The sequence below is a fragment of the Oryza glaberrima genome, chromosome 11, assembly GCF_000147395.1.
Source record: "Oryza glaberrima chromosome 11, OglaRS2, whole genome shotgun sequence".
Lineage (NCBI taxonomy): Eukaryota > Viridiplantae > Streptophyta > Magnoliopsida > Poales > Poaceae > Oryza > Oryza glaberrima.
This window is the reverse complement of record NC_068336.1, coordinates 6,573,468-6,597,255: the sequence shown is the minus strand read 5'-3', so window position 1 is coordinate 6,597,255 and position 23,788 is coordinate 6,573,468. Positions and strand designations below refer to the sequence as shown.

General features: G+C 42.8%; 2 protein-coding genes and 2 long non-coding RNA genes across 7 annotated transcripts; 3 read left to right on the top strand and 1 right to left on the bottom strand.

Moving 5' to 3' along the window:
* Positions 1–527: 527 nt before the first annotated feature.
* On the top strand, positions 528–6,703 carry LOC127753984 (uncharacterized). Of its 2 annotated transcripts, XR_008012739.1 has the most exons (3): positions 528–699; positions 5,041–6,253; positions 6,340–6,703. It is a non-coding gene; the product is annotated as an uncharacterized LOC127753984 (long non-coding RNA). The 2 variants fall into 2 exon arrangements; XR_008012738.1 differs by lacking the exon at positions 528–699 and having other exon boundaries at positions 4,255–6,253.
* On the bottom strand, positions 1,238–7,391 carry LOC127753983 (disease resistance protein RPM1-like). 2 transcript variants are annotated; one of them, XM_052279430.1, is made up of 2 exons: positions 7,287–7,391; positions 1,238–4,252 (listed from the first exon to the last, which is right to left on the bottom strand). In XM_052279430.1, the coding sequence occupies exon 2, from the start codon at positions 4,174–4,176 to the stop codon at positions 1,468–1,470; it is 2,709 nt and encodes a 902-aa protein (XP_052135390.1). In that variant the 5' UTR covers positions 4,177–4,252; positions 7,287–7,391; the 3' UTR covers positions 1,238–1,467. The 2 variants fall into 2 exon arrangements, with proteins under 2 accessions (XP_052135390.1, XP_052135391.1); XM_052279431.1 differs by having other exon boundaries at positions 1,238–4,255; positions 7,287–7,349.
* A 1,875-nt stretch (positions 7,392–9,266) lies between these two features.
* On the top strand, positions 9,267–10,299 carry LOC127755280 (uncharacterized). Its single transcript, XR_008012993.1, has 4 exons — positions 9,267–9,418; positions 9,527–9,610; positions 9,890–9,968; positions 10,073–10,299. It is a non-coding gene; the product is annotated as an uncharacterized LOC127755280 (long non-coding RNA).
* Positions 10,300–15,263: 4,964 nt separating this feature from the next.
* Positions 15,264–22,497, top strand: LOC127754422 (disease resistance protein RPM1-like). 2 transcript variants are annotated; one of them, XM_052279941.1, is made up of 3 exons: positions 15,264–15,399; positions 16,420–16,635; positions 19,599–22,497. In XM_052279941.1, the coding sequence occupies exons 2-3, from the start codon at positions 16,563–16,565 to the stop codon at positions 22,313–22,315; spliced, it is 2,790 nt and encodes a 929-aa protein (XP_052135901.1). In that variant the 5' UTR covers positions 15,264–15,399; positions 16,420–16,562; the 3' UTR covers positions 22,316–22,497. The 2 variants fall into 2 exon arrangements, with proteins under 2 accessions (XP_052135901.1, XP_052135902.1); XM_052279942.1 differs by having other exon boundaries at positions 16,420–16,483; positions 19,599–22,492.
* The last annotated feature ends 1,291 nt before the right edge of the window (positions 22,498–23,788 follow it).

The following is a 23,788-nucleotide window of genomic DNA, read 5'->3' as shown; positions in this document are numbered from 1 at the left end:
ACCAGCTCCATGCCTGGCCACTCTCCTCGACACCGGTCATGGGACGCGTGCACGGTCGTTCAGGAAGGACGACGCCGGGGGGACGCTGATGGTGGCGAGGTGGAGGCGCCGGTGACTGGGAGTCGAGATCCATGACATTGGCACGGGGAGAGAAAAAGAGAGAAGGGAGAGAGAAGGAAGAGAGGGAGGAGGGAAGGAGAGAAGATGACACGTGGGCCCCACATGTTAGTGAGTCCCACAATTATTTTTTGTATGAAGAACAAATGGGTCTCACACATATTTTTTAAATTCTAATACTGTATCACATAAGCACCACGTTGAAGGAATACCAGGTCAATACCGCCACATATGCGCCACGTCAACGAAACCACCCTCCAAAACATCGAGGGAGTCAAATTGCATCGGTTTTAATAGTTGAGGCCTTGGGAGTTGACGATATTGTAGTTTAGGGTAACGGATTAGATTCGGGTCACTTTTTTAAGGAGTCAAAGCGAACTTATTCCAAATGAAAAAAGCCTATCGACCCAGCTCCGATTGGAAACATATCCCTCGACGACAGCGGAAGGAGTAGCCAACCCCAAGCAAGCGCTCGCCGGCGGCGGCCTGCCTTGGGTGGCACCGTGGCGACCTCCCGCGCATCGGATTGTGCCGCCTGACCTTGCGTCGCAGCGGCCGCGCCTCTTCCTTAAGTCGCGCCAGGTAACGCCCGGATTCTGTTCCCTGCTTATCTGTTGGGGGTTGCCCATTCGATTTATTCCGTAAAGATATTCCCAGGTGTCGATTTTAGGGGTTCCGCGTCGATTGCGTTGTAGATTCGTGTTCTAGTGCTTTCGATTTTGTTTTCTTAGATGCTCATCCTTCTTGCATGTTCATCCAGTTGCAATTTTGGCACATGAAAAACAAACACTTGCACAGTAGTGAAGCAATGCATCAGTTCTAGCTTACCATGCATACGATGGGAGTTGTCTGAATTCCTTCAGATAAACAGTAGCAGTAAATTGTGACAGTTTAAGGACTGCATCCTCTTATTTAGTTTTTTTTTTCTCTGAAATTCGAAAATGCAATCTTCCTCATGGAAGTACAAGGAACGCACCCTTATATAATAATCGAATGCTATGAGATCATTCTGCAAAACATCCCTCTTAAAAATGAAGCGTAAGAAAAATGACTGTCTACTATATGGAAATACTGAGCTGCTAGGTTTAAGTAACTGGGAGATGAATTACTAGTAACATCATTACTGGCAAACGCAGTTCAATAGTAAAAAGGTCCCTTACATGGAAACTTAATCTCCGAAGCAACCAAAAAACAGAACAAGCTTCAGGTCTTTATGATGGACAAGAAAACCAAATGTTTCAGATAGTGCTACCAACACCTTCATAACTATTAATTGATTGGAATGGACTAGAAAAATGCAGATGCACCAAACAAGATTGTTACTGAATGGAAAAAAGTAGCACGGTACTCCTAGAAGCGCAGCTGTGGAACATGCCTCATTTTCTGGTTCATTTCCCTCCCAATCCAATCAGCTTCGAAGTTCTTGTGCAGATTGAGCAGCCAGAGTTTTTTCAGGGTCTGAAGGGTTTCAATGCCAGGAGGGACCCTCTCCAGCCCGGGTAGAGATACGATGTACAAACCTTCAATGGCTGGAAGTGCACCATTCATAATCTTCAGCTCGTTGACATCAGGCATGCTCTTCAGCACAAGTGTCTTCAGGAGGGGGAAGGCCTCCGCAGAAAGAGCCAACGTTCTTGCACTACTCACGTTGTTCAGTCTTAGATAAGTGAGGTTCTTCAAGTGTGACGCGAGCATACCCAATGGATCTTTCCCAAGTTGACACCCATTTAGTGCTAGATATTTGAGTTGTGCACCATGGTCATGAAATATTGGGTAGTCAAGTGTCCCCTTGGCCCATTGTCCTCTGATAATCAACCTGTGGAGTTGTGTGGACTTTGGCTTGAGATCCTTGAAGCAAAGGGCCTCATTTTCATCCTTTGCAGAGAGAAGCAAGGTGGAAAGAAATGGCATGCTTGACACTGAAGCAAAAATATTTGCACAATCAGCAGAACTTATGTTGTCAATCCACACACTTCTTAGTTGCATCAGTTTCTTCAGCTGCTCGGCCAAGTCTTTGCTGGATTCCACAGTTTCAAGAGTCTGCAGTTCTTGCAAGTTAGAAAGTTCTTTGGGCGCATGCATTCCAATAAAGTACCGGAACTTTATCTGCTTATCATCATCAGCATATCTGTCAGCTAAAAGGTGTCGTAACTTTTTGATCTTAACAATCCCTCGTGGTAGCTTCTCGATTTTGGTTTGCTTGACATCCAGAGTTTGAAGGTTGCAGAGCTTCTCTACAGACTCTGGGATTGACTTCACTTTTGTGCGCCTTAAACCGATATACCGTAGATTAAACAGGTTTCCTATGGATTCTGGCACTTCGGATATTTCTGAATCTTTCAGCTCAAGAACAGCAAGATATTTTGATCCAGATGAAATACAAGACCACATATCAGGGCATGATGTGATGGTCATCTCTAGTGCCATTAGTGTCCGTAGACGTGGAAACTTGGTGCCCGTTGCATTCATATCCCAGTTCCTGCATGCTGACAATCGACGCACATTAGCATTTGCATCCATCTGTAGCATTGTGCTATAACCAAACCCTTGTGCTTTGGAAATAGCCATGGCGAGATCGCGCAGATTATCATGCATCCTAACCAAGGATACCCTTCGAAGTTCATCACTTTCCACAAACTGCAGCATATTTCGGTGTATCAATTCCATGAGATAACCCTCCGCGACCTCCTCTGCTGTGGCTCTTCCTTTCTTCTCCACAAAGCCTTCAGCAACCCACAAGCGCACGAGGCTTTCTCGTGACATAAGGTAGTCTTCAGGGAACAGACTGCAGTACAAGAAGCAGTTTCTGAGGTGGCCAGGTAATTCATGGTAACACAGATTTAGAATCCCCTGTACATTACCATACTTTTCCAGCTCACCCTGAAGCTGATCATGTAATTTCCTCCAGGCTGATTCTGATTTTGGCCTCAGAGACAATAGCCTGCCTGTGGATATGATTGCGGGAGGTAGACCCTGGCACATCTCTACTGTCGCCATAGCCACATCCTGGAGCTCCGGTGGGCATTCCCAATCTTTGTTTCTCAAGAATGCCTTCCTGCAGAAGAGCTCAAATGCATCAGTCATGTCCAAAGGCAAGATTTTGAGCCTACGTTTGGGAGGAGCAATGGCTGCTACATGATCCACCCGTGTTGTGATGATGACACGACTTCCATTGCAAAGTTCGTTCAGTACATTATTTACAATACCACGAACTGCCTCGTCCCACACATCGTCCAGTACGATCAAAACTTTCCTCTCTATTAGTGTCCTCTTAATTTCTTGTTTGATGTCGTGGATATCCATATCCATATCCATATCCAGTGTTTGATAGTTGGAGCTAATCCTCAAAAGCAGCTTCCTCAGCAAATTCTCCACAGTGTAGGTTTGGGACACGACAAGCCAAGCAGAACATTCGAACAATATCTTCTCCCGTTCATACACAATCTCCGCCAAGGTGGTCTTTCCCAATCCACCCATGCCTGACACCGTTATCACTGCGCTGTCCGGTTCTTTAGAGTGTATCCATTCAGTCAGTAACATTCTGTTGTTCTCCACTCCGACAAGATCATCTTCCTCAGCAAGATTGGGGATGTCTTGGGACTGTTTGCTGTAGGGGCCGCCATGTTGATCAGAAGGAATAAGCTGGTAAGAATTCAACCATTGGTCCTTCAATTTTGAAACAACCTCGACTTCTTTCTCTATCTCAGTTATCTCATCAGCAATGCCTAGAAAACATGATCTTTTCATGACCAGCAGCATCTTCACAAAATATTTCCCCTCCAGCTGAAGAGTGTGGTATGAATAATTGTCCATCACATCAACAACATGGTAGGCTAAATTTCTCACATGCCTGATCCATTCATTTAGGAGATCATCATTGAGATAGGATGTGCCAATCTGCCGTATAACATTGTCCATCATAGACAATTGTATCTGAATTCGTCTAATCTTCCCTGGCAATTCTTTCAGAACTGAACTTTCTTCAGAAAACTTTGATATGGAAGCTCCAGCCAAATATGAACTTATCTTTGCAAGAGCAAGAATCACCTCTTCAGCCATTTTTGCGCCCCCACCAGGTTGTCTGTTATAAATAAACGATCCACCTCACGAACTATCCAATTCAGTCTCTTATTTTCTGCTGGCAGGAAAATGGAGAGGTCAATATGGAAACGTTTTCGGTAAAAAAAAAAATTATGATCCACAGTATTTTACAGGACAGCAATATAAAATATGTTCCACAATGTTTCATATCGACCTGTTTAGTAGAATCAATTTTACAGTGGTGTCTAACGGTAGTAAATGAACCGCACCATTCATTTTATTTTCATTCAATAGACCATATCGATTTATAGCTTTCTTTTTTCTTTCTTTTCTTATGGACTGTATCGATCTATGCTACCGTCTCAACTACTGGTAGTACAAAATGTGTTGTATAACTCATAAATCAACGGTTAAGACACTTGTACTGGTGATAATACCAATATTAGAATATTAAGACCACCGTTAAGAGTTGGACCTCCCACAATAATGAAAAAACAATGCCTTAACAAAGTTAAATCAAGCAGTGCACAAGCAATTAGGATGTGATGGAATGATTCTAGCTCCTAAGCACACAAAGGACACAGATCGGAATGGTTTAATTGGATCTGGGAGGTTGCAGAACATTTGTCATTTGTGCCTGGACTCCGATAGGCTGTGAGCATCCGCCACCTGCAGATCTGCTGGCGAGGGTAGATTAGGTGACCAACAATGTAACTGTGCAGCAAAGGCGAAGATGGTAATATACTGATATTGTTCTAAATACTCTAGTATTTGAATAGGGGTGTCTGATCTGGAGATTAATAAACATCCTTCGAAGGATTCACTGTTGTTTTATGTGCCCAATATTTTCGAGCAAAAAAACTAATAACCTCTTTCTTCTAGGAGGAAAAATCTAACCAAGAACGGCAGAACTTTTGAGCAGACAAAAACAGAAAAACTATTCGAGAATTAGAACTCAACAAAAAGGAAGATTCAGTTCAGATGTTCGAGCTGCAAACCTGAGAGCAGCAAGACGAATCTTTTGAGCCTAATTAAGCCGTCATTAGCACACGTGGGTTACTGTAACACTTATGGTTAATCATGGACTAATTAGGCTCAAAAGATTTGTATCGCGATTTACATGCAAACTGTGTAATTAGTTTTCATATTTATCTATATTTAATACTTTATACATGTGTCCAAAAATTCGATGTGATGTTTATTGCGAAAAGTTTTTGGAAACTAACGCTGTGTCTAGTTCAGCGTAAAGTTTGGATTTTGGTTGAAATTGGAAATGATGTGACTTAAAAGTTGTGTGTGTATGACAAGTTGATGTGATAGAAAAAGACTGAATTATGGATCCAAACTTTGGATCTAAACACAGCCTAAGGTCCCTTCTTCCCAAACACCACCTAAACAGGGCCTATGAATTACTCCCTCCGTCCCATAATATAAGAGATTTTGAGTTTTTGCTTTAAATGTTTGGCCACTCGTCTTATTCAAATTTTTTTAAATTATTATTTATTTTATTTGTGACTTACTTTATTATCTACAGTACTTTAAGCACAACTTTTTGTTTTTTATATTTAATAAAAAGTTTAAATAAGACTAGTGGTCAAATGTTATAAGAAAGAACTTAAAATCTTTTGTATCGTGGGATGGAGGGAGTATTTAGAAAACACAGTGCAAAACTGCAGCCAAATCCTTATCCTCTTCTCCCCCATATCTCACTCGGTCGGTCCTTCTCGTTCTGGTCGTCTCACTCATCGCTCTCCCCTTCCCCCTCATCCATTGAAGCTAACTTGAGAGAGAGAGAGGGAAAGCTTGCCGTCCACCATCCAAATCCGGAGGTATTGGCCCTGAGCCATCCAGATCCAGCGCGGAGGCGGTGAAGGTGGCAGGGGCACGGGTAGATGATGCAAGATTGAAAACAGCAAAGGTGCGGACAACTGAGCGCTTTGTCCGGCGTTGTTGCAATGCATCCAACTCCAAGATGAGAGGGCGTGGTGGACTTGTCAACTAACCAGATCTGACAGGGAAGCGCTCGATAGCAGTGGCTCGGCTAGCACATAGTGCTTGGGGACGACAACAACTGAAATGTGGTGGCGGCCGCCTGGTAGGGCGAGGAGTGATTTTCGCAGGGGTTTCCCCTCTTTTTTAATCCTTTTCTTCTCACATTTTGATCTCTTCTTCTTTTTTCAGTTTTGATCGAATGAAGACGACAAGAAGTGAAGACCTCTTTGTATGCTTTGATGTTTGGGAGTATCATTGTTTTGGGGGTTTTGATTAATGGAAGAAGACATGAAGTAGATATATTTTTTCATGGTTTTATGTTTGTTTTGTTTGGATTTGAAGAGATGAAGAGATTGCAAGGGGCAAATAGTTTGGAAACCTCTAGAATATTCTAGTGATGAATTTGTTTTCTAGGTTTATTTATGTTTTACTATCGGTAATTCTCTTATATTTATCTTAATCTCTAACTCTGTCACGTGGCCTAATAAGCCCCTTTTTTTCCCTTTTGTAATTCGTTCTGCCCCTATATAAGGCACTGGATGTGTTTTGTAAAGCAACAATGCAAGTAAATATTTCAGGATCGATTGGTAATAAGAAGATACTTATGGATTAAATTCAGTGCCCATGGAAACTGTTGCTAATCATTTCGCAGGACAAATAGGCTAGTAAGCAGTAGTAATCTAAAAATGAAGTTGAATCAGCACTAAACAAGGGCAGGAAAAATCTAAAATATGCTCGCTCATGTTGAAATTCAGAACTAATTGCCCAATATTTTCAAGCAAAGAAACTTCACTGAAAATTTTGCAGTGTCGACAGTCTATTGTCTTCAATGTGATATTACAAGCCACAGCATAAAAATTTGTACAGTTGAATCAGCACTAAACAACAGGAAAGTTCTTCCTCACTCTTGGGACTGATAGGTGATAGCTGATGTTCTGAGCTATGCTCGCTCGAAATCATATTCAGAACTAATTGCCCAATGTTTTCAAGCAAAAAGACTACTTGATACAACGAGGTAAAAATTCACACAAAGAGAAAGGCCAAATTTTCCAGCAGACATAATCAGAAAAGTTTGATCACAGCTACAAACTAGCTAGATGGAGTACAAAGCAAGATTCAGTGGAAATCAATCTAACCTGAGCTGCAGACGATCAGAGCGTCTAGAAGAGCAGAGCTGGCGAGACGATCAGAGCATGTGAGGTTTAAGATAGGCAACGAAGAAAATATAAAGCACAAAGCCACTAGCCTCAAATCTCAATCAGATCCTTGTCTGTTTCTCTGAACTAGCCGCCGACGACTTGACGCGAAGTCGACGCGGCTAAGCATTTGCAGTGCCAATTATCAACTGGCCAAGTTGTGCGTGTAGCTAGGACGTTAGTCCGCTGTGGAAGCTTCCTTTTTCCTGATCTCAAAATTTATAGTATACCCTCCAAACCGCATACAGTGGGGGAATGCTGGATTTTTTTTAAATGGACCAGAAACTCGAGAAGTTATTGCTCAATAGACTATTTTGCCTATAGTAAAAACAAAAAGAAAAAATAAATCAGAATTGTTCATATCGAAAGGAATAGAATATCTGTAGTCCAGTATGCAAATTAGAAACGATACAGTTTTGATTAGTCTACTGTCTTGCAGACAGCTCACTGGTCAGGCTGTTCGCTGCATCTTGGCCATATACTCCCTTCGTCCCAAAATATAAGGTATCTTGGACGATGAGACACTTCCTAGTACGGAGTCCTAGTCAGACCGGCTGCAGCGTTAGGGTTTTCACTCCTGACATGTTGCATGGTCACCCCATCGGTTTTACTTGAATATGTGGTGAACGAGAGCTTGGCTAGTACTTGTAACAGAAGTAGACGGCAAATCGGTCATAAGAGAGCCGAATTTGGAATTCATAGAAGATTCAATCCGCTTATTAAAATAAGAACTCATGGCAATGCTCAAGCTTAATATTGAAAGTAGCATTAACGGTCTCATCTACGGAACTTGCTACAAGCTTTTGAACCGGAAGAGCAATATCATCACCACTTAACCCATTGACCATGACTTTGTTGGGATACGTTTGTGTTACGATAGCATAAATCAAAATTTTTCAACCGCGTAAACCAGGAACCATGCAAGTATTAGATCATATATCGTTACCACTTGACGCGTTGCGCAGCGGAAGAAAGCACTAAGAAGGCGAAGGAACCCTCGCAAAGAAAGTAGTGCGCATTGATGTAGTGTAGTCGATTGCACTGGCTCGACCTTCATCTCGTGCGTTCTCCTCGCCGTGCTCCCACGCCGATCAGCACCACAAAGCAGCGGCACCTCTATCGGTATCCACACGTACAGGGACGGAACACCACGCGAAGATGTGCTAGCACCCACGCGCGACTAGGGTTTGCTCGGGGAGGAGAGTGACGGCTAGGGTTTCACGTGGTGTGTTAATTCCGCTGGTCACACCCCCTCATGAATATATAAGTTCCACGACTGGGCCTTTGAGGCCCATAGGAGTCCTACTCGGATCCCTATCTGATTGAGTGCATATTGGATCTCCATCCAATCCCTTTATTCCGGCCCTTTAAGCATGCGACCCTGTAGGTTTATATACACTCGGCTGCAACCCGAAAACTCATTTTCGGTCCACGTGTCAACAGCGGCCCCTAGCAGAATATATTGACCCACACCGAGCATACATAAAGATCATATCGGTTGAACCTCTAGTGTAAACTTATATGAACCCCTTTGCCTCACGATATAGATAAAAGCTCAAGGCTAAATATGTGCCATCCTCTAATAGCTCAACCATCCACTCTAACTTGTGATTGACTCTTCAATCACCTTTGGCATGGCCATGCACTTCTATAATCTATAACATCGAGGGGCCCAAATATATCTCTCCATAGGAGGGACAAATCACATCTTGATTATTCATATCTCACTACATGTTTCATAGCATACCCGAAAACTACTTTTACAACGGCGTGATCGGATCGTAGATTGGATAATTAGTTTAGAAGAAAAATCATTTTAAAACTATTTAAAATACTTAGTACGTGGTCCGAGGCGTCCGATTTTTTTTTTTTGGGCCGCTTGGCCGCCCGGCGCGCATCATTTCCCCGATAAAACGGCCGTGGACCTGAAAAGTTTCATTAGAATACACCTCTCAAGTCAGTCTCCTCTGCATCCTGGTCGTCGCCTTCGTCTACCTCTCGCCTCGCCGTCGCCGGAAGAGGAGCTAACCGGCTGGAGATCGATTGATCCAACATGAGTGACAATCCTCCAGGTATGTGCATGCTACAAGCATAACCAATCATCCATAGGCTACTATTTTACGTTTCAAGAACATCTTTCTGTAATTTTTCTTACTTTGTGGGGTGTTGTTCATATGCAGGCGGCTACTTTGTTGGTCGTCCATTAAACCATGAAGAACAGCAAGCTTCACGGCCGGCTGAGGAACAGAACGCTCAAACCCCTGGTAGGTATACAGGATTAATTAGTTTTCTGCATACATCAATTTGCTTAGTTTTCTGCATACATCAATTTGCTGGATATGATGTAGCAGATCTTGTTATAACTTGAGGTTGATAAGTGCTTTGAAAAGGGTTCTTAATTTTCAGTCTTCTATGCATTCTTCTATTACCTCAGGCTGTTTTGTTTGCTATGTCCTATGATAGTTTTCAACTTTTCAAATTTCAAATCCTTATAAAGATTAAGAGAAATCTTTATCTTCTGATTTTCCTTTTCTACTACTAAGGCTACTACAATGTCAATCCGGTCAGACCAAATGATGCTAAGGGTGAACAGAGGAATGAACCGGGCTTCTTTAAGAAACTGTAAGCCGCAATTCGTGTACAGAATATCAGATGCTTCTGTCTGTAGTTACCCATTGATTTGTTTTTCTCTTTGCATGATGCATTGGCTCATTGAATCTCTGCAGCTTCGGGTGCTTCACTGGCGGTCAAAATGTGAACTAGATCAACACGGCTGTATTCGCAATGTTAATCGACAGTTCATCAAGAAATCAGTGGAATTTTGATGGAGAAGTTATCATTTTAGGAAATACAAGTTTTGTTTCTTCCAAAGTTTTTCTTTTCCTGCAGTTACACTATTGTGAATTGTACAATCATATCCCAAGCAAATGAGATTATTCCGCGTTATCCGTTAGTATTTTGCTTACCTGTTTGGATCTATCAATTTATTATATTGCTACTGGTCTCATTAAAAGGATTGTTTTATCCAAGTCGTCTTTGTCAAGAAAAGGTCCACATGAATATGAAAACTTTGAACTTTCTCTTGGATGGTTCAGAATTTTTTTTTTGACTCAATCGCCTATTAATTACAACGAACAATCATTTGTCATTTTCAACGAAAAAGAATAATAATGTTTGCAAACGAGAGCAGCGATCAATGAGATGACTTTGACAATTGACTGACTTATTTGCAACTGCAAGTCTTCAAGCAATTGAACCAAACTGTCATGGATTTTCATGTGGTGTTTTTTGAAATCTAGGAATTCCACATTAATTTTTCAGAGTTTGCTTTGAGATGAAAATGACTATAAATTAACTGGAGAAAGTTCTATGACTCTTCGCTGACAAGGATTGATAGGTAGGAGTATTCTGGTATTGGCATGCTTGTGGTCTTCATTAATTGATCCTGGTGCAGGGTAAATAAACTTGGACAATAATCAATTATTATACTCATTCAAATCAAGTTACACTTAGAATCTTATATTCGCCACCTGTCCATACTATACTAATCAAGTAGACACTTTTACTTTCATCTAATTTGCAAGACTGACAACCAATTCATCAACCTTATGGACTATCATATTGAAACATTTTACATCATGTTCCTTTTGCAATACTTATTTCACAAATACAATCCTTTGAAACTTAATCGTAGGAATGAACCCCAATCACAGTGACAGCCAAGCCCAAGATTAGGACTGAACTCTCAACATCTTAGCAACAACAAGCAGGATGCTTAGTTACTATACTAATCTTGCTTCTAGCATGAAGTCATTGGTCAACTCCAAGGACTTTTGTGCTGAGATGTTAGAAGTTTTAGGGTCCATTTGTGCGATCAGTTTTTAAGGGGTTTGTTCTTAAAATAAGTATTGAAAAAGAACACGAATGTATAAAATCTTCAGGCACTACTTAAAAAAATAGGCTTTTTGCAGACAGCCAAAAGTGATTTACACAAGTAGCTAGCCATTATGTCTACAATTTAAGGCCTACAAAAATCATGCATCTTTCACATGGATTGATATTCTTTGTCTTCAAAAGCATCGTACCTTTATCATTGATATATAGGTTTATGATTCATCGGATCTATATATCAGTAATAAAGTCACATGCCTTTGAACGTAGAAGAGGCCGATCTCTTTCACTTGCAGCCAAACTAACACGGCCCAAATATCTGTAAGACAGTGAAGTTTTCCCTGTCATGACAACTAACAAGATCCAGAATATCTGTTTCCTAACTAAAACGGTTGACAGTACGGTGAAAATAAAAAAAAACAAATAGTGGGTGATTTGATATTCTCTATCTCATACCATGTTTTTTTTGAAACCTATATCTCATGCCATGTTTGCCAATGCCTGATACTCTCTAGTTACTGAGCTGGTCTTCGAGTAGTAGTGGTCGCTGGTTGGTGATGCCACTTGAGCACGGTTGGGTTGGCTGTCCGCGACGACTTGGGTTTTAGGTCGTCGCGGCCGAAAAAAATATCAATCTCTGCGCGAATCATTGGGGTAGGCCAGCCTGGGAGAGAGAGGAAGGAAGCATCTTCCTGTGTCTCCTTACCCTCATCGTCTTCTTCTCCATCTCCTTGTGTGTGCTCAGTAGCTTCTCCTCCTACGAAACCAACCAGCCACCCGCCGGTGACCGTCGATCCGTCGACCGCCGCCGCCATGAGCAGCGATGTTCCTGGTACGTGTCACTCTGATCACTCAAAAGCTTTCGTTTCTCTTCTTTTTTTTTTTGTTTGTATCAATCAATCATGCTAAAGCCTAAAGGAATTCTTGCTTCTTTATATCAGTCTAAGAATTTTTCGTTTGCTGCAGGGTACTTCGTGGGGCGGCCGATGAACCACGCGGAGCCCGCGAAAGAACAGCAGCAGGGCGCCGACGAGCAGCGGCCTGCTACCAACGCACAGATCCCTGGTGGTACGTGCAACCGTGCAAGCTCGATTCGATCAAATTTTGGGCACAAAATAATCGGTTTTGCCCGATGTTCTGCTGAACTTTGCTTCGTTTTCGTTTTATGTAATCGTTTTGGGACACAAAAAATGAGTCGATTTTGTCCGGTTGGTTTGGTGAACTTTTGCTTCGTTTTCCTTTTTTGGGGGGAGAAGACTACTTCGTCGGGCGTCCGGCGAACCCGCAGCAGCAGCAGCAACCTCCTCCACGGCCGGCGCAGGAGAGACCGAGCTTCTTGGCCAAATGGTACTCCAATTTGTTCTTCGAAAATCGAACAACAATTATTTGGATTGTATTAGATTTCATATCGATTCGTCACTCTGTGCTTTGTTTTATGAGTTGTTTGATGCTTTGCTCCTGCTGATTCTCTGTTTCGTTTCTCCAGCTGCCCATGCCTCGCCGGCGGCGGAGCCGAGAGCTAGACCGACAAATTCGATTGGAAAATTGAAGCAAATTTACTTGGAGTGATAAGGCTCAGATCTGTGTTTGTGTTGCAAGTTTTGCTAATCGATGTTTGTAGCTGAAGGTTTCTTCTATTCATTTATATACCAATTGTTCATTCGTATCATCAGAGTGCGAATTCGATGAAATTGTGAAATTGTCCATTCTAATCCGGCATGCTTTTTCTCCTTCCTTGAAATGAATATTCTACTCCATTGCTGGATAATGTCAAGAATGAGTTTGTTGTTTTATTCCGTACCGATGTTGATTAATTTTTTCCCCCTTTTTGTGAAAAAAATCCAAATCTTTAAGTTCGTCTTTGATAAGAAAAAAGAAATTCTTTCTTTGCTAGAAAAAATATCTTCTGTTTTAGTCAAATTTGCAACTTGTGTGCATACGTTTTGGCTAAAAAAATTGTTAGATGACACCTAGAAGAGATGTGTAATTAGCTATAAGGCATTACAAAGACATAAATTGGTTAGAGGATATCATAAAAACCTCGTAATTAGCTACCGGACATCAACAGCCACATTTCATTATATCCGGTACATATTGAGGGAGAAACAACGTGAAAAATACTAATTTGCCCCTATCTCAATTAATCGGCGGACACTACACCGTGGCGAGCGAGCGCTTCAGTTCACACGCACCACCATCTCCAGGCGTGGCCGCCCTCCGCGATAAGAGCAAGTTTAATAGTATAGCCCGCTGCTAGCTCTAAATCATTTATAGCTAATGTAATAGCCAATTCATACAATAGTTGCTTACTATACTATTAATATCTAGTTCCACTTGTCATACATACATTACATCTTGGAATCCGTGCTACAACTAGCTACAGATCTGTAGCCCGTGGCTCTTCTCTCTTTTCCTTTATCTCTTTAAAATATATTTATATCTTGCTTATAGCCTGCTATTGTACATGCTCTAAGAGGCGCGAGTGCCGCAACTACTCCAGTGGCCATGGCGATCTTTCCTCGCTCTTTGCCGGCTCCAACGACAACTGCCCAGCGCCTCCGATGGTGACTTCGTCGGCACCATCCGCCATGTCCGGCCACAAGAGGGTAGGTCCGGCTTGGACGGGTTCATTGACCACCACCCCGGCAGCTAGCTAGAGCACAACCACTTGCTGCTATTGCTTTTTCTTGCATCTATTTATTTGGAGTAGTATATATTGCAATCTGAATGCAAGCTAGTAAGTATTGAGTACCAAGGCGATCTCCACAGTACATGTATGAAGCAACTTGGTGAACTAATATTGTACTAATTAAGAAAGAGAAAATTATTCCCAGCAAAATAAAACAAAGAGAAAACTATGTTCGGATTTCAGCGGAAAGTAGTTTAATAATGCTAGAATTACTCCATGGGGGTAATTTTTGATGATTTATTTGACAGCTGAATGTGAGTGTGTTAACCTAATGTTTGATTCCCCCAATCTTGTCTGCTGGATGCGAGACCACTTTTTTTTAATGAAATGATTGAGACGACTTGTAGCTTTAAGATATTTGTTTTGTTGGACAACCTAGCAACCAATCATTTTCTTCTCACTTGGTTGCAAGTTTTTTTTAGTTGTTTGATCAGAATCATAGTTGTATCACATGGAATTTGTAGTTCTGTACCAATTAATTTTAAGTTTTTTTAATAAGATAAATGGTCTAACGTACAATCAAAAGTTAATGGTGTTGTGTATTAAACGATGGAGATAGTATATTACCATTTGAATTTATTTAAGTTTTGCATGCTCGGTATATGCCCCATCTCTCTTTTTTTAAAAAAGAACAACAGATACTTTGCACGATCTATCACAAAACTACAAAATTAAGAACTTATTTTACAAAATTAGAAATTCAGTGTCTTTGTTTATCACAAAACTATAGATACTTTGCACAATATATTACAAAACTATAGATTTAAGAACTTGTTTTAAAAATTATAGATTTAATATCTTCATTTATCACAAAACTACAAGTTTAGAGTCTCTATTATCACAAAACTACATGTTTTAACAATACTAAAACCTATAGTTTTGTGATAATGGAGACACTAAACCTGTATTTTTCTAATAAATGAAGATAGTTCTGTGACAAACAAATATATTAAATCTATAGTTTTACGAAATAAGTTCTTAAATCTATAATTTTGTGATAGATTGTACAGAGTACAAGTAGTTTTGTGATAATCAGAGATACTAAATCTGTAGTTTTATGAAACAAGCTATTAAATATGTAGTTTTATTATAAATTGTGTAAAATACCTATAGTTTTATAAAATTTACTTTCTTTTTTTTCTAAAAAAAATGATCAACCATCAATGTAATAGTGCCATCGAGGAATCCTCTACCGTACGTAGCCCGGAAATGGCGAACGTGCTCCATTAGCAAGTGGGCCCTACGCTCGGCAGTGTGGACGGTTGACTTGGTCAACGCAATGGCAGGGGGCTTAGCGATGAGCCGATGACTTGACCAATAAAAAGAGAGGAAAAACGAAGCTGCAGGCCTGCAGCTTGCGAGTTCCAGGCTTCCAGCTCGTTCCGTCTCTACTCTGAGCTCCGTGAGAGTCAAGGTCGTCGTCCTCCTCTCTCATCAGCGAGCTGCTCCATCGCGAGCTCATCAACCCACCAGGTGCGTGATCCATGTCCTCGGTTGGAAATCGATTCGTGCTTTAGTTAAGCGGACGCCATGTGTGTGTTTTAGCTTTGGGATGGATGATTAGTGCTGTTCGTCTTGAGCTTCGATTTCTGTCGCTGCGACGCTGCCCAACACTAATTTCTGCCCCGATTTGGCTGGAGATTGGTTTTGGTGGATTTTTTCTTTTTTAGCGTATGAGCATGAGAAGTAGTGGTAGTTGGGATTGTGATCCGGTTTGAGATTTGCTCTGGTGGTCTAATAAAAAATATCTCGAGGTATCGATATCTCACATTATCAAATCGTTTCTAATCGTTGGATCTAACAATATTCATCGAGGTATTTTTTTACCAGAGCAAATCTCTTTGCACAAAGCTCTTTACGATTCAAATGGCCCTATTTGGGTCATTTGGCACTGGTGTTCATCAGTTTTTATCAGTACGAACGCGTGTGCGTTCAATGGATATTTGTTTCTGTTGCTCCAGAGACATTCAGTACCGTGACGATCTGTTTGGCAAGAGATAAGAAGGGGGGGATTTGAAGTTCAGAGGAGGGATTGGTCATGGGAGTTTTATTTTACTCCTAATTCCTTGCTTGCTAGTAGAGATGAGAATTATAGGAAATATGAGTGCGAATTGAATTTTAAGTGATGTACGACTCAGATCTATATTGTCGTACATTATAGAAAATTGGCTCATAGTTATCTACCCCTATTCAGGAATTAAAAAGGTGGAAGTGCGTTTCTTAAACTCCTCTTCTCAATCCTCCTAAAACTCTCGTGTCTAATAGACTTAACGGTCCCCACCTCTCAAACTCCCATTTCTCTCTTTAACAATTTCCCCCAACCAAATGTACCTTGAGGAATTTTCAAGCGCGTATGAAGAACATGAGCATTGGCGTGCTTGTCGTGTGTGTTGGTCCAAATGGAAAATGTGGAAAGAGAAAACCTTGATCCTCTTGCACAACGCTGCAATCTGCTGTACACGCGTTCTTATCCTTTCTTCTGTAATGTTGCAGGTTTCAGCACACCAACCGTGGACACCAGTGCTCCAGTTCCCTAGCCTACAAATCTTACAGCAGGGTGAGCTAGCATTTGATCATCACATGGCTGTGTTTAGGGCATGTAAAATGGTCTTTATTAGCGGTTTCTCTTTATTATCATGCAAGTATATTGGGTAACGTGGAAGAGAGAGAAAGAAGGAAAAAGAAAGATGGTTGCTACGCATGACAACGGTATAGAGTTGACTCTTAGCATTTATTAGAAAATTTTTCGTTGTATTGAGTCTAATAAAGGAAAGATGACTAGTAAGAAATTATTTGATACATTAATGGTTAGAGACCGTATTGTGTTAAGAGCATGTACAATGGTATCTAATAACGGGCTCTCTTCGTTGACATGCAAGTGAATTTGGTGACGTGGAAGAAAGAGAGGGAATGAATGAGAAACATCGTTGCTACGCGTGACAACAGCTCAGGGTTGACTCTTAGCATTTATTAACAGAAAATTTATTGCATGAGGGTGGAGAGAAGGAAAGAAATATAATAAAAAAATATTTAATGCTTTAGAAATCTTATTGTCTCTACTATTATATGAGGATAGTCTCTAGTGACATTAATTAGTATAGAGAGCTCATATTAGACTCTACCTTTGTACATGCCCTAACTATTGTAACGTGATAGTCTCTAATTAACGTAGAGACCATACCGGTCTCTACATTTGTACTTGCCCTTAGTTCCCTTCAAACTTCCAAATTTTTCGTCACATCAAATATTTAGACACATGCATGAAGCATTAAATGTGGAAAAAAAACAATTACACAGTTTGCATGTAAATTGCGCGACGAATCTTTTAAACGTAATTACGCCATAATTTGACCATATGGTGTTATAGTAACCATTTGCTAATGACGGATTAATTAGGCTTAATAGATTAATCTCGCAGTTTACAGGTGGAATCTGTAATTTGTTTTGTTATTAGTCTACGTTTAACACGTGTCTGTATACTTAAAAAAAATTCAAATGGAACTAAACACGGCGATAGTTCATAGGAATTGTCAAGTGCATGAGTTCCTTGGTCAGTTTCTTCAGATCACTGCTTTCGAGCCCAGTAGTTGATATTCTGACTTCTTTCGATGAAAAATCCATTTTACTCCTAAATTATTATGTTGAAGCATAGTATTACTTCCCAGACAACCAATGTTTCGATTTGAAATTTGGAGCGGGTGATAGATGGCATCTTAACATATACAACCAAACATTTTCAGAAAAAAAGAAGTTCATTTATTAGAAGACAAACTGGTCTATACAGATTGCTATTGCTTATGATTTTATCTATAATATCAAAAAATTTGCATAAAAACAACTTGTGCAAAGAGATAAAAAAAATGTAAATGCAATAAGGGAATTAGTGGAACAGGTTTTAGTATTTTAAGGAGTAAAGTGATCTGGAAAAACATTGTGTTTGGTTGCAAGGTTGGGATGGGATGGGATGGGATGAACCCAATTTTAGAGGTGTTTGGTTGAGAGGTGAGTGGGATAGGATGGTCCCTAGAGAGGAATATTCCTCTAAGATCCGAGACGAACCGGTCTACCAAAATCGGCCGGACCAATCCATCCCACTTAGATGGAGCGAAGGGCGTCAGCTCCCGCAGCCTCCAGCTCGGCTCCGCCGCGGCGCCGCCATGGCCGCCCGTCCCTCCTCGTCCGCCTGCTCCCTCCTCCGGCGCCGCTCCGTCGTCCTCCGCCTGCTCCCTCCACCTCCGCGACCGTCGCCGCCACATCCGCGATCGCAGCCGCTCGTCCGCGACCGACCTTCGCCTCCGCGACCGTCCGCCGCCTTGTCCGTGACCGCCTCCGCCTCCACCTCCGCCCCCACGACCGACCGCCGCCGCTCCTCTGCGCCTCGCCTCGTCTCCGCGACCGCCACCGCCTCCAGGACCAGCCGCCACCTCGTCCGTGATCGCCTCCGCCCCCGCGACCGACCACTACCGTTCCTCTACGCCTCGCCTTGCCTCCGCGACCGCCGCCGCCTCCGGGACCAACCGCCGCCTCGTCCGAGACCGCCTCCGCCCCCGCGACTGACCGTTGCCGCTCCTCTGTGCCTCGCCTCGCCTCCGCGACTGCCGCCGCCTCCGGGATCAGCCGCCGCCTCGTCCGCGACCGCCTCCGCCCCCGCGACTGACCACCGCCACTCGTCCATGACCGCAGCCACTCGTCTGCGCCCGCCGCCACCTTTGCGACTGTCGCCTCTCGTCCGCGACCCGCCTCCGCCTCTCCTCCGCTCGCGCCGACGAGCTCCTCCACCCCCATTCTCACCACTCGCTGCAAGCTAGCTGCTAGGAGCAGACGGCCCTAAGCCCTAACGGTCCGTTAAAAACTGTCCATCCCATCCCACCTCAATCCCTTCTACCAAACAAAAAAACTATAACTATCATATACCACAAACCAAACACACAACTGGAACCAACCCATCCCAAAAAACTGGGATTGGTCTAACCCATCCCACTTGATCCCCAAACCAAACATTAGGGGATTAAGTACTCCAGCAAAATAGTTAGGGGAGTAAAATGTACTCTTTTCCTTTATTTTTGTGATGGAAACCATGCCCACCCAAATTTTGCTTGCCCAGTCAGTATTTTTTATCATTCAGTCTTGCAGGTTCATTTGTTATTTTATTTTGAAACATACCCCCTCCATCCCAAAATACTTGTTTTGAGGTTTTCTTTGTAATGTTTGACCATTCGCCTTATTCAAAAGATTATGGAATTATTATTTATTTTGTTTGTGACTTACTTTATTATGAAAAGTACTTTAAGTATAACTTATCATTTTTTATATTTGCACTAATTTTTTAAATAAGACTAATAGTCAAACATTGCAAGCAAAAAGTCAAAACGACATCTAATTTGGGATGGAGGTGAATAAGTTTAGCCCAGAAACATATCAATATATGTATAGTGTCATATTTCTTCTGTCTGATTGGTTGATATGATTCTGTAAGTGTGAGCAGTGGTACATCTTTCATGCATAGAAACCAGTAGATTTTGTGTCGATGAAGCCACAAATTTCAAGAGAACTACTATTAACTTAGAGAACATTGTTCTCTCAAGTTTCAACATACAAGTTAAACTGAGAACTACAACTTTGGGTGAAATTTGTATGTCCAATTAACATGATAATGTGTTTACTTTGTTCAGCACAAATGGCGGAGGCTGTACTCCTCGCTCTCAGAAAGATCGGTAATGTTTTAGCGGATCAAGCTGCCAAGGACTTGCTTGCCAAACTGTCAGAAAAAATTAATAATCTAAGGGATCTGGATGAGAAGATTGAGAAAATGAGGATGCAATTGACAACCATGAATAATGTTATACGACAGATAGGCACAACATACCTCACAAATGAAGTCGTCAGGGGTTGGATTGGGGAGGTGAGGAAGGTGGCCTATCGTGTTGAAGACGTCATGGACAAATACTCATACTACTCAGTGCAGATGGATGAAGAATGGTTTCTTAAAAAGGTCTTCATAAAAGGATCACATTATGTTATCGTATTCAGTCAAATTGCTGATGAGGTAGTCAAGATAGAGAAGGAAATCGAGCAAGTTATACAAATCAAGGATCAGTGGTTGCCGCTGTGCCAACTTGTTCCTGACCCACTCACTGAGATGGAAAGACAGAGGTCCCAAGACAGCTTCCCAGAACTTGTGAAAGATGAAGATCTTGTGGGGATTGAAGACAACAGGAGACTGCTGACTGAATGGCTGTACTCTAATGACATGGGCAACAAGGTGATAACGGTGTCAGGTATGGGTGGACTGGGGAAAACCACACTGGTCACAAATATTTATGAACGTGAAAAGATCAACTTCTCTGCTCATGCGTGGATGGTCGTGTCTCAAACCTACACTGTGGAAGTCTTGTTAAGAAAGCTGCTTAGAAAAGTTGGTTACACTGGTAACGTTGATGAAAAGGATGCATATGATTTGAAAGAGGAAATAAAGCGAACACTCAAAGATAGGAAATGCTTGATTGTGCTGGATGATGTCTGGGACCAAGAAGCATACTTCAAGATACGTGATGCAATCGAGGGCAACCAAGCAAGTCGTGTGATTATCACTACACGGAAGAATCATGTTGCAGCTCTTGCTTCCTCAACATGTCGCCTTGATCTGCAGCCACTGGGTGATACTCAAGCCTTTTATCTATTCTGCAGACGGGCATTTTATAGCAACAAGGACCATGAGTGTCCCGATGAGCTTGTGAAAATTGCCACATCTATAGTAGAACGCTGTCAGGGCCTACCACTAGCCATTGTCTCAATAGGCAGCCTCTTGTCTTCAAGACCACGGACACACTATGTTTGGAATCAAACATACAAACAGCTTAGAAGTGAGCTATCAAAGAACAATCATGTTCGAGCTATTTTAAATATGAGCTACCATGACCTATCAGGAGAACTCAGAAACTGTTTTCTGTACTGCAGCTTATTCCCAGAAGACTACCCGATTTCCTGTGAGAGCCTTGTGCGACTGTGGATTGCAGAAGGCTTTGTCCAAAGCAAAGAGAGCAACACACCAGAGGTGGTAGCTGAGGAAAATCTCATGGAACTGATATATCGGAATATGCTTCAGGTTAAGGAGAATGATGAGCTAGGTAGGGTGTCTACCTGTACAATGCATGATATTGTGCGAGACCTAGCCCTTTCTGTTGCTAAAGAGGAGAAGTTTGGCTCTGCAAATGATTTGGGCACAATGATACATATTGATAAAGATGTTCGTCGTCTATCATCTTATGAATGGAAACATAGTGCTGGTACTGCTCCAAAACTTCCACGTCTGCGAACCCTAGTATCACTTGCGGCAATTTCATCTTCCCCAGACATGTTGTCCTCAATTTTTGAATCAAGCTACCTTACTGTTCTTGAGCTTCAAGATTCAGAAATCACTCAAGTTCCACCATCTATAGGGAATTTGTTTAATCTACGTTACATTGGCTTACGGAGGACCAAGGTTAAGTCACTCCCAGACTCCATTGAAAAGTTGCTGAACCTCCACACTCTGGACATGAAGCAAACAAAGATAGAGAAGCTACCACGAGGAATCACTAAAATCAAGAAGCTAAGACACTTGTTTGCTGATAGATGTGTTGACGAGAAGCAGTCGGAGTTCCGATACTTTGTAGGAATGCAGGCACCTAAAGATCTATCCAACCTGAAAGAACTACAAACTCTGGAGACTGTTGAAGCCAGCAAGGACTTAGCTGAGCAGTTGAAGAAACTCATACAACTAAAAAGTGTATGGATTGAAAACATAAACTCTGCTGATTGTGATAATATTTTTGCTACACTGTCAAATATGCCGCTACTTTCCAGTTTGCTTCTTTCTGCAAGGAATGAGAATGAGCCACTTTCTTTTGAGGCTCTCAAGCCAAGTTCCACAGAACTCCACAGGTTAATTGTCAGAGGGCAATGGGCCAAGAGTACATTGGACTACCCGATATTCCGTAGCCACAGTACACATCTCAAATATTTATCCCTAAGCTGGTGTCATCTCGGGGAAGATCCACTGGGGATGCTTGCGTCGAACTTGTCGGACCTCACTTATCTAAAACTGAACAACATGCAGAGTGCAGCAACATTAGTTCTTCGTGCAAAGGCATTCCCCAAACTAAAGACTCTTGCCTTGAGGCAGATGCCTGATGTCAAGCAGATAAAGATCATGGATGGCGCCCTTCCATGCATTGAAGGTTTGTACATTGTGTTGCTGCCGAAGCTGGACAAGGTCCCTCAAGGCATCGAGTCCCTTAACTCCCTGAAGAAGCTCTCCCTGTTGAACCTGCATAAAGACTTCAAAATCCAATGGAATGGTAATGAGATGCACAAGAAGATGCTGCATGTTGCAGAAATCCGTGTCTAGAAGTTGCATGCTTTCTTTACCTTAAAGAGGCTCTTTGTAATTTTGTAGCACCCTTGAATTTTTCATTTATTTAAAAATCTTGTCATTTAAACATTTTGAGTATAAATTTGGTTCTTATTTGATTTTGTGCCAAATAGGTCTCAAATCCTCTCTTAGAAATCCCCTCGAGTTGTTGTCAAAACCCTAGGACAAAATTCAAATTAGATTCCTCCAAAAACTCCCCAAAATTTCAAATTCCAAATCCTAGAGAAAGGGCCTGTTCACTTTGATGCCAAAAAAAACCTTACCAAATTTTGGCATTGCCAAATTTTGGTATAGTTGCCAAAATTTTGGCAAACTTGCCAAAATTTTGACATGATTTCTTATATAGTTACCAAAATTTGGTAGCAAACTAAATGTAGCCACTTTTTTGGCAACTTTACCAAAATTTGGTAAGGTTGAAAATGGCAGAAAAGTGAACAGTCCCAAAATGTGAAAGGTCAAAGGTCACTATTCATTTGGGCCTCTTTTTTTTCCTTTTTCTTCCCTCAGCCCAACTCCCTTTCCTCTCCTCTCTCTCCCCGAGCAGGCCGGCCCATGGCCTTCCCGCACCGGCCCAGCCCACCGCTGTTTGTCTTCCTCCTCCGACCGGTCGCGCGCGCGCACCACATGTTCGACGAAATGTCTCGCCCGAGCACCGAGTCGTGGCAGTGCTGCGTCGCACCAAGCCGCCCTCCCATGCGCCGCGCCCTGCCAAGCCGCATATCCCAGTGGGAATCACATCCCATCCCTCGCTCCGGTTTCTCTCCGGGAGACACGGCGCCGCGTCGTCCCGTCGCCACCTCCTCGTGACGCCACGCCGTCCTATCCCGGGCTCCCGCGGACGCGCGCCCTCCCCACCCGTCACACCGCGCCTTGTCGCCCGTCTCCTCCCGGGAAGCCGCCGAGCCCGCGCCTCTCTCTCTCTCGCGTCGCGTTGCCACCACCGCATGACGCCGCTCGCGTCCCCTCGCTCTGAGAAGAACCCTACCGCTCGATTCCCGGCCGTAGCCGCCGTCCGTCGCGCGTCACCATTGTCCCGTCGCCAAACCCGCTCCCCGCGCGTCACCTCGCGTTCCATCGCCGCCTCCCATGACGTCGCGCCGTCACCATCGTCATCACGTCGCCGCGCCACCGCATCGTCATCCGCTCGCCGTAGCAGCTAGCCGGCTATGCCCGGATTCGCGGTGCCTAGCCGCCAGGTCGCCGCGTCCCGCCAAGCTCACGCCGCCAATAAGAGGAGAGCCGAGCCCCATCCTCACCACGCCATCCCCATCTCTTCTCTTTCTCTCCTCTCTTTTTGCCGCCGCTCGAGCCCCCGCACTTGCCCTCCCAAGCGGAAGAAGATACGGCACTCGTCATCGCCATATCTTCTCCTAAGTGGTGCCGGCTTAGGAAAGGAGGGCTACCGCCAGATTTGTGCTACCGGTGGGAGGAGAGGAGAACGGAAAGATG

Bases quoted from the DNA above. Each gene is read 5' to 3' on its own strand.
- LOC127753983 (XM_052279430.1), bottom strand. From the start codon at position 4,176: ATGGCTGAAGAGGTGATTCTTGCTCTTGCAAAGATAAGTTCATATTTG.
- LOC127754422 (XM_052279941.1), top strand. From the start codon at position 16,563: ATGCAAGTATATTGGGTAACGTGGAAGAGAGAGAAAGAAGGAAAAAGA. The intron at 16,636-19,598 runs GTATAGAGTTGA...TACTTTGTTCAG, and splicing joins GGTTGCTACGCATGACAACG to CACAAATGGCGGAGGCTGTA.